The sequence below is a fragment of the Cercospora beticola genome, chromosome 4, assembly GCF_033473495.1.
Source record: "Cercospora beticola chromosome 4, complete sequence".
Taxonomy (NCBI): Eukaryota; Fungi; Ascomycota; class Dothideomycetes; order Mycosphaerellales; family Mycosphaerellaceae; genus Cercospora; species Cercospora beticola.
In genome coordinates, this window is record NC_088938.1 from 361,178 (window position 1) to 374,044 (window position 12,867).

Consider the following 12,867-nt stretch of genomic DNA (forward strand, 5'->3'; position numbering starts at 1 on the left):
GGAGTACAGCAAGACGCTGACAAGGGAGCTGTTTGGTGCCGGACCGATTGCTACTTTGGGAAATCCCGAGTTGGTTTTGTGAAGCGACGTTCCTGAAGACCATGGCTCCACGAGTTTTAGGATGACTGTTCGTCTTCTGCTACATACATGAGTAGGACTGTGGCGGAGCGGGCTCGCATGGCTGTGTCTACGAGATGAAACTTCACTGTCGACGAAGCTTGTACGAATCTCACAGTAGTGTCTCAGCAATGTTGGTGACATTCATCCCCAGTTCTGGGGAGCCTGCTCGAAAGCCTGATGGTTGCGAAGAATCGCAAATTTCCAAACATGTGGCCAATCAGCTAATCCAGATCCGCTGTCCCATATTGGCTTCATTGTGACTATCAGATCTCCAATAGTTGCATACAAGCCGTCGTGGCGGCTTCCTTTGGGAGAATATACTCCGTTGTGGTTGTTTCGAAGCATGACCCGTTGATCTAAGATTTCCATGAATGCAAAGCTATCGCAAGAGGTCTTGGTAGATGCCCACAACTCTACATCGGACAGTTTAGACATCTCTAGAAGATGACAGGTGGGATTGTTATCGAAGTCAAACCCGACAGCGACGTATTGAACCAACTTTCTGTCTTTCAGTTCGAAGACTTCAAGACTCCATGGATGCAATAAGTTGAACGGAGTACTGTGCCTAGGATCAACTTCGCCGATACTCCTTGTGCCGGGTTGCACGCGATTTCGGACATGTAGTACGTGCCTTTGGTTTTGAGGAGTCCTGGAAATTTGGGCTACGGCCAACTGATTTCGAACGAAAACCCTCCTGGTCTCAACAGGACGGGAGGAACCAGGACTTTCTAATAAGATGTACAGTCCATTATCTCCTGTGTGGAAAATGTCTACCTTTTCGAGTGGAACGTCTTCCCGGAGGAGTCGTAGGTAGTATTCGGAAGGAGTATTCGATCCACGTTGTTCAATCTCTTCTAGATCGACGTACCATTCATCGTCTCCTGCGTGAGTAATGTTCACTCTTTCAAATTGATCATTGCGCTGGAGAAGTCGTAGGGAGATTGCAAGCCCTAGTCTGTGTCCAAAGGGTCCTCTTCGCGAACACTGGAGGAAAGATAGATAGGTGCCGACAGCGAAGGGAGTCATATCAAAGAAGATGGACAGGCCGCGATTCGTCATTTTGAAGCCTTTCTGTGCTCTTCGAGAAGGCCTAACTACGATACTGGCGGCGTCAAGGAAACAGGATGGGGATGGGGCTAGCAGACCGGAAGTCCTCATACCCGAGGCCATCTGCCATGCGAAGATTGAGTGGTCATCATCTTGCTTGATGATTTCTTCCTGGAGTCGGAGGAATGCCTTGTCACCCTCACCATAAAGCAATGGCATGTTTATGTCAAATATACCAAGCAGGCAGTAGGCCCGATCCTCCGGCCTTGTCGTAATACGCTCCGCGGCCCACGACATTCGCTGAGCGACAGACCATTTGTCCCTTTCGTATTCCGACAGAACTCTCTCATCAATACGAGTTATGTCGCATATAAGTCCGGCCAGATCATCTTTGGTACCGATCTTCTCCCATGTTTCGTTGAAAAAGTGGACATCGCGTGGAGCGATCAGCTCCTGCAATGTCCAACCTCGCTTGAACCATTTACATCTTTTGAAGTCGTCTTTCGTTACATCTAGTGGAACGCTAGTGATATCGGGGAGATAGGCCCAGCAGATGCCAGAGTTCTGATACCTATCAAGTTTTCTTTAGCAAATCTAACCAATTTACTAGCGGACCGAGTTACCTGTGAGACATACCAGCGATACATTGAGTTGATCGCTTCACTTAGTTCTGCGCTGCTGTCCTTGTTGATACAACACGTGTCGACCCAGAAATACTCAAAACCATCTCTCTCGGCCTGCCATCCGCAGTACTTGAGCTTAAGGTACCCTTTCTTGTCCTTGCCTGTTCCATGCAGTATGTCTTGATAGGTGACCTCTTCCTCATCTTCACCCCATGTATGCGAAAGAATGCCGTAGGGCGGAATGTTGTCTCCAGTGAAGTTCTTCGTGAACCCGAACTCTTCGCCTCCGAGGCACTTTAGTAGTCGTATCGTACAGACGAGAGGGATGGACAACAGCCGACAATGCGCGCATGGTCAGTTGGAGTTTCAGCTGTGTTGTCAATCAGTCGGTGGGCTGTGCACGTGGAGCTCAGCCACAGCCTTACCACAGCATGCATTCATCATGCACCCCGCACAGCTTCGCGATGATTGACTAATTAGCGCGACTTCAGCCTCTCAACAACGTTCTGCGACCGAGTTTCAAGCTGATGATATTCCATGGCTTCGACACAGCTTGAGACTCTCCATGTCTGATGTGAGGACAATCATTGTGCTAATGTATGGAATCTGTGAAACAACTTGACGTTGATATTGTAGTAAACCAGGCGTGACTCATGGTCGAGTATATAACGGTTCCTTATTCTCACTTGAATGCAACCACGCAATCCACGAGATGCGGCTTCGAGAGTCGTTGCCCATGGAAGACCTTTCTTGATGGATCACAACATCGCGGCCTTTATCTCTTCATACTCTCCAAGTCAATTACTGTACATCCTCTTTACGCACCCGCATTCGCAACTCTGCATCTCGTGATAGCCGAACATCCACGCTGCCATTCGTTCGCCGGCTGCCCTGGTTGACAGTTGGTAAAGCTGTTGCCCCTCCGAGAACATGGTCATCCATTCCTCTTCAAAGCCCCGTAAGAAATGTATCGCTTGCTACCGTCAACCAGCGACACTTCCAAGATGTCGCTGTCAGCAAAGTCGCGGCGGACTAGATGTGGGACCAGATCAGCAAGTGAGAGATCACCTAGATAAGAGTGATTGTCAGCTTCTGACTACTCCGCCAAGAGGTTGTAACGTCTGGATACATACCATCAAGAGCGCGACGGGAGATGAAAAGATCGTCCTGCATAGCAGGGATAGCACTGCCTAGAGCAAGTGTCGCCAAAACTGCAATGAGGATAGGATTCATCATATTGACTTGATGATGCGAGATGACTCGAGACGATGAGAAGGTTTGATTGTTGTAGGTGAAGTAAGAGTGCTCTGTGACGAACGTGCTGCTTGGATGTGTTCAGAACAACAGCAATCAGTGAGGACGTTGACCTTTATCTACGGATGGAGTATCGGACAATTAGAACTCTGAAAAGAAGCACCGGCATGTTGAAAAGCGGTATAGCTCGTACTGGCACTGAACATCTGGGCAGACGACGATGGAACTGAGGCGTGTAATGGTAGGCGTAGTGCTCGTACTGATGTTGGCCGCGTCTAACTAGACATCGTCCTCGTATCAGGTCTGCTACCTGCAAAAAGTTAGTCCTCTACCGATTAGGAAAGTGACGATAGCCTGACACGGTAAGTTTGAAGATCCGCGTGGGAATCCCCGTGCGTATTCTCGGTGGACCTCACTTCGCAGTCTGCTAGGATGCAGTCCAGACATCTGTGGATGTATGACTCGGCGAATGCTACCCTGCTTAGCGACTTTTCCACTGCTTTGAACACGAAAGCTAGCCTGTAGCGCTCCTTGGCGTCTACAATTCGAGCATTGTAGTCTATGATCGGAGAAGTCAGCAATTTCCCAGACTGGTACGATTGGCAGACTGCTGAAGGCTAAGCTCGAAGGAAGTTTAGCAGTTATGCTACCAGTCACCTCGTAACAGCTGCAAACGAAAACAATCCATAGGGCTTAGCAAGCGCAAAGTTTTGGTATTGGCGATAGGTTGACCGAAGCAGTGCTGCACCTCCTTTGGGCAGACGGAATGGGCACTAAAATGCGACGAGCATATGAGCAGCCAAGAGCTGTCAGTGTCACGATATGCATGCAACGACTCGTCCATCTCAGCACGACATGTAGCCATGCATCAACCTTCGCTGTCATCGACGGCTTGTCAAGTCGAGCGAGCGAGCAGGATCTTGAACAGAGGCACGGAAGCGCTTCTCGAGGTCAAAACTCCATAACGACAACCTGATATGGCTTCTGAATCAGAATGCGGTATTGTAGAGCGTCCAGAAACTGGAGAGTGAGGTCGGGGAATTGGCCAGGTCTAGAACGCGATGCCTGTCAATCGCCCAGGATGGCGATTTCCATCGATCGGAAGAAGCGCGGCGGAGTGATGTGCCGATGGATTTGACCTGGTCAGAAGCCTTTCGCTGAATTCGATGCCGGGAATGGCAAAGCTTCGCAACAAGACCAGCACCGCATAAGCCTGGTCAGCTGTCAAGTCAGCGCTTACTATGGAATGTCTGACTGCGCAAAGATGAAGCCAAGCCATCAATGACAACACTAATGCTAATCAACATTCTGCAGGACTCGTGACCTCATATCTCGTGGACACATTCTTACTTACCATTATAGACCTGGTGGAAAGCGAGCCAGCTACTTCTCATCGAGATAGCTCGGCCGCCGTTCAACGCTTTGTGCCAATGCACCGACCCATTCCCAGCATAGCACCAAGAGAGTGAAGGAATGCACTCCACCATGGGCTAAGATGCTCTGATCTCTGCAAATCATCATTGCACCCTGACTGGGAGTTCCAGCCACCCTGCAGCTGAGCTCAGCATTTCGCCAAAGCAAAAAGCATTGGTGGCAAGTATCGTAGACAGACCGAAGGTTCCCGATGCATCAGTGTCGCTCACCGTGCTATCGCTGTACCAAGGTTGCGCGACTCACACTTCCCTCCGCGCTGCAGGATTCTGATGCTGACGATCAGCTTGGACGATATTTCGAACACGATGACCAGGCTGTCGGGGGACGAATGTGAGGGGGTATGACTCGGACGATAGAGCAACAACATTGCATTCATGTACAAGTAATAGCAGTAGACTTGCCGGGCGAATATATATGATGGATCTGCTCCGCAGAACGTCGTGCCGCACCAAAGATATTTCGGCCGACGTCACTGCCCAATGTTCGAAGGAGCGTCTAGAAGAAGACAGCCATAGCGAGCGTCTACGCGTCGGATTCCGCAATGAAGGCCGATGTCAACGCACACTCCGATGGCGAAGTCGGTCAGGTGCCACAGAGTCCCGAGGAAAGGGGTCAAAGGAACATACTGAGCCAGTGACAGGAGTGCTCGGAGGGTCTCGTTGTCGCTGTTAGAGTAGGTGATGACCTTGACGATGGAGTGTATAGGGGGGAGGAAGCAGCCATCACTCTCCGCCAGACGCCCTCGGCTGGCTGTGTTAGTGGGGTTGGGCAGGTTGCAGAGAGCAATGGCAGAGATCATGTATGTGATGAAGGCGTCCGCGATAAGCGTGGGAGTGACGGGGTTAGCGTTGAAGGGATGGGCATCACCGATGGCTCGTGGAACTTGTTGTCAGTCGATGATGGGCAAGCGCGGCGCTTGGTACTGGAAGTAGATGTCGACGAGGTGATCTACGGCATGAAGAGGGAGCAGCAACGATTCCATGTCGTGGAGTTCGCTCTCGGAACCAAGGTAAGCACGCTGCATATGGTGAGTTAGCTTATACTTTTCCTAGCTACATGCATAAGATAATAAGATGTCCGATCTAATGTATTAACAACGCTCCATCTTGTGCCATCCTAAGTCAGGACCGAAATATTAATATGCTCGCTTCTGCTTATCCCGCGTAGATCTTAGATCACAGTGTTGTAAGCAAAGTCCCCAAGAAAACCACCCGCAGCAATCTGCACGATCTGGGAGGATTGGGCTACATCGTTAACAAAGGCCCAGTGAAGCAATACCCTGGTACCAGAGGTCAGTGATGATTCAGCTCAGCGAACAGAACCGGCAATGCATACCAGGTTCAAACAGCCCAGTTTGAGATCGCCACCAGAGTTGCTGCCGCTGTTGGAGGCGCTCTTTGGGCTATCATTGACCCTGGCCTGTCCGCCTCCGCTTTCGACGTTCGTACTCGCGCCGTCATTGTTCACCCTCGTGCCTACATTGGTCCTTGAGGCCCCATTGACAGTGGTCCCTGGCCGACTGCCTCCAATGCTGCCTCCCGAGAAACTGCTGGTAAGACCTCCAGATCCGACACGGCTTGCAAATGGATTCCAACCTGAGTTGTTCGGGGGACCAACATGCCAAGATACGAAAGAGCCCTTGTCGTAATCAGTATAGTATCCATCGTAGGACGAATGTTGCTCTTCATAAGATCCCCCAGAACATTCAGCTGCCAGCTGTTTGCCTTGCTCAGAAGTAAAAAGGTCGAAAGGATTGGTCGAGGGGCCGAGCGTAGTTCCCCACACCACGGTCCAGTTCCATTGGTATTGACGCTTTTCGCGTGCGGATGCTGGCTGCCTACTACTGGTCTCCGTTGAAGCATCGCGAAACCCTAGGCGAGCAATGGGTAAGGCATGAACAAATGCTATGACAACTGGAAGCATAAAGATGACCCTCATTGTCGATTGTCGAAAGTCTGTACTGACCGTAGAGCTGAGTAGAAAGAAGAGCAAGAGTCTTATGGGGCCAGAGCCTGAGATCAAGGTGCCCGAACAACGCTGGTCACTGCTTCCACGGCAAGCTAGTACAGAAGCGAACCCATGGAGTTGCAATTTGCTTTGGATCAATGTCTACTACGTCGACTTCAATGAGTTCGGCCCCAACAGATTCATGTCTTGGACTTGGCTGCTTCTTCACCAGCTCAGCATACTGCATCCTTTGGACGGATTTGGATTCGACGCTTACCGGATCAAGGCAATGCAAGATGTATATAGGTGCTCGGCTGATTTCATAATCCAGATATCACCTCGGCTCATTGCAGGCTTCGTAATCATTTGTTTCCTAACTTGCAATCGGTAACTTTTCGGTCCTCTCCTATGCGCTCTGGCTCGACATGTGTTTGTATCCAATAGCACTGATCGAGAATTGTACCCCGACCCAATGTGGTCCATCGAACGATCCTTCTTACCAACGTGGTCATCACGAGCGTAGAGAAAAGTGTGCCCAGTTTGAGCGCTGCATTGGCTTGAGAGATTGTAAACCTAACCTTTGAAGACTGCAAGGGACTGATACTGCTGACTAGGAGCATAGACGGACTTATATCCACGACTCTATCAAAGATGTAATTATGCGTGCCCTACGAAGCAGCGAATCATATAGTGAAACTTGTGGAATTGGTCCTTGCATTTGACGACGCAGTCAAGGTTCGGGAGCTGTCAGCGCCAAAATATCAGCTTCGATTGAAGCACGGATGGACCATTGGCGCTACACCGCACGGTGGCTACGTTACAGCTTGCATTCTGACTGCTGTCAAAAAACACTTCGTCAACACTCTGAGTCGTAAAACCAGCCTCACACGTTGGCGATTCAGATGTCATTTCTGCGAAGCGCCCGAGTGGGACCTGCCACGCTTGAAATTGAGGACCTGGAGCTTGGAAAGCAAGTTTCTGTCGTTCAAGTGACACTCAAACAAAATGGCAATGCCAAAATCACCGGGCTCATCACAAATAGAAACTTCACCACGGAGTCTGGCGTAACACTACAGCCGGGCTGGGCATCAGAACCCATGACGCCGCCAGTCAACTTAGTACACCGTTGACGTACTCGTTCTACGCAAGCGGAATTTCCTCTACGGGTGACGGTGGAAAAGCAGAACCGACGACGAGCGCCAGCGGCCCTGGATAGAGATCGCGTAACACGATCCTCAGATTGTGCGGCGAGTAAAGATATTGCCCAATGGTTTCATCGATTTTGAGCAGTGTCGCCATCTGATACGAGGGATCGTGCTCTTTCATGATCTTGTCCATGGGGATAATTTCGTATCCACGGGGCCAGCCTATGATTATGAGAGACGGGCTTGGGACCAAAGGTCCAGGTGGATGAAATTGTCACTACAGTCGTATGGCTGGTGGGTGTGTGAAATAATGGTGATCTAGAAGGCTTCGATCTTTGTAATGCTCGTCGCTTTCGCCTAAGCCACGCCGTCTGTACTGCTGACTCTTCTTCGGTATTTCGGGCTTGCGGTGCCTATATGATCTTTCGGGCTACGTGCTCATAATGTTGTTCTGAGAAATCACTCGGAAAGGTCGCTATTTGACAACTTGCCACTTGAGCCAAATTCGATACTCATTCAGACTTCGTCGCTGTTTGTGGCAGTGTTGTCGAGCTATCTACCACTCTACGAACGCTGACTGTTACCGAGATAAGCATCCCGTTTCATCCATGAACAAGCGACGTCTATCCCGATTTGTGGGAGCCCTCTCTATCCTCTTCTGTCTCCTCTCCTTCCTTCTTAGTTCCCTTTGTTTTCCCCTTGCTTCCGGCACCGTATACCCTGCATCGCGTGATAGCATTGCAGCCACGGTGATAAGGGTTGTCCGGCGGTCCCGGTTTGCAATTACCCTTCATTCCGCTACGTTGATCACACGGCACATTGTTGGGATGAAGAACCGGATAATGAATGAATGCGCCATATAGTGGATCGTGTTTGTCCGCTGATTTCGACTCAAAGTTCAGTGGATCATCTGACAGAGAATGACGGTAAGCAGGCATCTCGTTACACGGCGGACCATGACATGTCAGAACTAACCAGTAGATGTCGAAGGAGCATCTTGTGCTCGAGAGATAGCACGTCCCGAAGCCAGTGTTGCCAAAGCTGCGATAAAGATGAAGTTCCTCATTTTGGCTGGTTTGTTTATTTGCAGTACAGTGAAGGCAGTAAGCGGTTGAGGAGTTTTAGTAAATGGGGGAAAGAAGGAGCTCAGCGGTAGGAGGAAATTCACAAATTAATAGTTTCTGTAACTGTCTTCGTATGTCCACTGAAAGGACAGCAGCGGATCTAAGACCTTGTCTCTGGGGGAAAAAAAAATACGCATCGTATTGCGAAGTGTCAGACCTTGAAAATAGGACAATATGCATCGTGTTGTGAGGTGTCAGACCTTTGTTCTTACTTTTCTTCTAATTGGTCTAGGCAGACCTGATATCTTGCATTGCAGGTTCTCTCCGCGAGGCTGTGGTTCGTTTGCGTCCAAAAAACTCATCGGGTGCTAGGCGTATTGTTAGGAACAATTGACTTGGATGTCTGCAAGTGTCTGGAATTGCTTCGATGCTCGGGACTCGTATTCAGCAGAGACACCCACTTATGCATCGACGGACGTAGGTCTGAGCCGCTGGCCCTGCATTTGAGCATCTCAGTAGTTAGCCCTATGCGAAGTCCTGCTCACTCTCGTTAAAATGTGAACGAGCAGGGGGGTGATCGGCTTCATCGACCTGACACGGGTTTGGGCTAGCTATTCCGGGAAGCGCTTCTACCAGAAGAGGAAGACATGCTGAGCAACAAGCTCTATATAGCTGAGCCCTAACCTCGACATCCTTGTCACAGCAAACGCTATAGCGCTTTTCGCTCATACCAATAGCAACGGCCTGAGCCTTGCAGCTTCAACGACCCGTGAAAGAGGTGCTATCCTCAATCTCGACGTGCAGAAAACGGAGCTGCGACAAATGTGGATCCAGTGATTGATCGTGAAACCTGACAGATAGATTATGTGAAATCCCCACATTTTCGCGCAATGTCGCCTTGGAGCTCACAACGCCTTCGGAGTCGTTACAGAGACATTTATCGACATCTGTAGGGACGCTTCAAAGCACACCCGAAAGGTCAGCAGTGTCAGAGTCCATATAACCCTGTCATCCGCAGGCGAGGAACCGGCAAGCCGCGAGCGAGAGGTCTGTGTGGGGATAGTCTGCGGGGGCAAAACGCATCTTACTCAGGAATCGAATGCTTCCAAATAGGTCGTCATCCTCCACTCCAGCCGGGCTGGTGAATTTGGAGTTGCGATGACCCGTTATTCTGTCGCCCTGTTATCAATGATGCCTGATTGTTTCAATGTCTGGTGGAGACGTCTTGAGCGTACAGGGGCCAGACATGATAATAAAGTCACCTTGTCGTCAACAAGAAGTGACAGTCCCATGTCATAGTGCCGTAAGACTTCGGCCGGATTTTGTGACGCAGGCGCAGAAGCTCAATCGATTCAGGACGCCATACTGACCGAATCAGCGTTTCGCCCAGACGCTTAATCATTGACGTGTGGGCTCCAGCACCGTGTTACCCTGGGTCCGGTGCTCTAGAGGATGGGCAGAAACTCCCGTCAGAAAGCCAACGGAATCCGAGTGCCGGTCTGTGCAGTCACGTTCCTTCATGAACCTCATCGTCGACGATGCAACACCGAAGGGATGTTGCTGCACTCTGTCCCCGGGAATAGTCCGCCAAGCTTCTTTCATATCCGCGCTACTTCCGAAGTTTCATCAGAGGACAGCATATGCTCTTTCGAGTGTGGCTTTGCTGCATGTCAGGTGAAAGTCTTGCCAAGCAGTAAGGTTCGCCCCCAACTCATGGCACTTGATATGTTTCTTAACGTCTTACCAGGCCACGAGCTTTCATGGCCAATGATTTTGTATGGGACAAGGGACTCTGATCGTGCCAGACAGTACAGGCAGGCTGTGTCGACGAATATATCCGACAAGGTCTTCTATTGCTCCGGTTTTGTTCGTCCGACTTGGGAAACCAACTAATCATCACCAATGTCCGCCTACTTTGGGATCCGGAAATGCTCCTAGAGGCTTTTCCGCAACACAGAAGCCCATGTTGTGTTGGAGAGAAGCGGGGTCGGGAATAAGCTTCAACATGCATCACTCGTCCTCGGCAGCCAACGAACAGACAAGCATGCTGTCACAAATGCATTCTATGATCAACTCCACGAGCTCGAGCGTAAGGTGAAATTATATACAGCCATTCGTACGAATTCGATTTTCCACCTCTTGGCTAGCTGATAGCGTGAGACAAAGCGCCTAGTGCCATGCCTACAATTGAGAATACCGAGCTCCAGGATGCTCATCTTCGCAATGGAAAGAAGTGCATTCAATCAGATGTCTTGATAATCGGAGGCGGTTTTGGTGGCGCGTATGGACTCTGGAAGATGCGAAAGCTAGGGTTTCAGACCAAGTTACTAGAAGCGGGCAAGGAGTTCGGTGGAACATGGCATTGGAACAGCTACCCTGGCGCTCGTGTTGATTCCGAGATGCCATACTACTCGCTTTCGATCCCTGAAGTCTGGAAAACATGGAACTGGAAGGAACGCTTCCCTGGTCATGACGAGCTCAAGGCATATTTCAGACACGTTGACAAGACATTGGACTTGAGCAAGGATGCCTTCTTTAACTCAGTTGCAACAAGCATCAAACGTGAGGATGGGCTATGGGTCGTGCAAACAAGAGACGATCGTGTATTTCGGTCCACGTATTTGATTCTTGCGACCGGATCTTCTTACAAGAAACATTTGCCTGCTTTTCCTGGGTTGGACAACTATGGACGAGAGGTGATCCATGCTGCAGACTGGCCTATTGATGGTCTGGACGTGAAGGGCAAGAAGGTCGGAGTGGTCGGAAACGGAGCGACTGGCGTGCAACTAGTTCAGGAACTGGGCAAGCAGGACTGCGATTTGACCGTTCTAATCCGAACTCCGATCCACGCATTGCCTATGCGTCAGCGTAGATTCACGATCGAAGAGCAAGAATCAACCAAATTGGCGTATCCCTATCTCTTCGAAGGTGCCCAGAACAGTCGAGCCGGTTTTCCTTTCAGAGGCCAAACCAAGTCATTCTGGGAGGCCACTGTGGAAGAGCGCGAGGCTATCATGGAAGAAGGATGGAATCGAGGAGGCTTCGCTTTCAATCAAACCACATATCGAGACTTTATCTGGGACCGCGGAGCCAACAAGGAGTTCTATAACTTCTGGGCCAAGAAGGTCCGTCAGCGCGTCACCGATCCTGTGAAGGCTCAGATTGTTGCACCCATTCCACAACAAGCATTGTTCGCCACGAAACGGCCCAGTCTAGAGCAAGATTACTATGATATCATCAACCGCTCAAATGTGACGCTCGTAGACTTGAAAGCGACGCCCATTGAACGATTCTCAGAAAGAGGCATTGTAGCAGGCAGGAAATTGCATGAGCTGGATCTTCTCGTCTTGGCCACTGGATACGATGCAGTGACTGGCAGCCTTCTCAACATGGGTCTCAAGGACGAGAATGGCGTACCTCTTGAGAACAAATGGAAGGATGGCGTGCGAACTTATCTGGGATTGATGATCCCCGACATGCCAAACCTGTTCATGGCATACGGTCCACAGGCACCGACGTCGTTCGCGAACGGTCCGCCCATCATCGAGATCCAGGTCGATCTCATTGCACAGATGATTCAGAAGTGCCAGGCGGAGCAGTTGTCTTCGATATCTACCGGCGACGCAGCAGCCGAATTGTGGGCGCAGGAAGTCCGCGATACTGGTAACAAAACGCTCTATCCGACGGCCGACTCGTGGTACATGGGAGCGAATATTCCAGGAAAGCCACGCGAGATGCTGCTGTATCTTGGCGGGATGGACACGTATGCACAGAAGTGTCGTGTGGCGATCGATTCTTGGACCGGCTTTATAACAGCAAGGAAAGAGCAAAAGGCCGTTCGCGCCTCTCTCTGAAGTAAGAGGCATCGAGATCACTTTGCGTTCGGCCTAGTGCACGGTACATCGTTGAATGTACGCTCAGAACATGCGCTCGCTGCCAAGGGATACAGCAGACCCTATATCTTCACACCTCTGTTCAGCACTCTGTATTCTTCGGGAACCTCGATGCGTGGCTCAAAACTTCGATCACAATAAGCCGCAAATCATAGCATATCTCTGTCGTCTCTTTCTGATTAAAACCAACTCTGTTCGAAACGCTCGGCTACTTGGAATTGGATGACCTTCGACAACTGTTCGCTGGTTTTCTCAAACCAGATCCTTATGCGTGAGGTCTCGCTCCCAGATGAGAACTCAGAAAGACTGGATTCGAAGCGAAAAAGACTGGATTCGAAGC

At 50.3% G+C, this 12,867-nt stretch overlaps 3 protein-coding genes across 3 annotated transcripts; 1 reads left to right on the forward strand and 2 right to left on the reverse strand.

Moving 5' to 3' along the window:
• Positions 1-261: 261 nt before the first annotated feature.
• RHO25_005762 (uncharacterized protein) lies at positions 262-3,026 on the reverse strand (the record flags this gene model as incomplete). Its single annotated transcript, XM_065602697.1, has 3 exons — positions 262-1,731; positions 1,791-2,074; positions 2,924-3,026. 3 exons carry the CDS (start codon positions 3,024-3,026, stop codon positions 262-264), a joined length of 1,857 nt encoding a protein of 618 aa, XP_065458769.1.
• Positions 3,027-5,367: 2,341 nt separating this feature from the next.
• On the reverse strand, positions 5,368-6,416 carry RHO25_005763 (uncharacterized protein; the record flags this gene model as incomplete). The annotated part of the gene is made up of 2 exons (XM_065602698.1): positions 5,368-5,496; positions 5,814-6,416. The coding sequence occupies 2 exons, from the start codon at positions 6,414-6,416 to the stop codon at positions 5,368-5,370; spliced, it is 732 nt and encodes a 243-aa protein (XP_065458770.1).
• A 4,395-nt stretch (positions 6,417-10,811) lies between these two features.
• Positions 10,812-12,488, forward strand: RHO25_005764 (uncharacterized protein; the record flags this gene model as incomplete). The annotated part of the gene is made up of 1 exon (XM_023596645.1): positions 10,812-12,488. The coding sequence occupies one exon, from the start codon at positions 10,812-10,814 to the stop codon at positions 12,486-12,488; it is 1,677 nt and encodes a 558-aa protein (XP_023452694.1).
• Between the last annotated feature and the right edge of the window lie 379 nt (positions 12,489-12,867).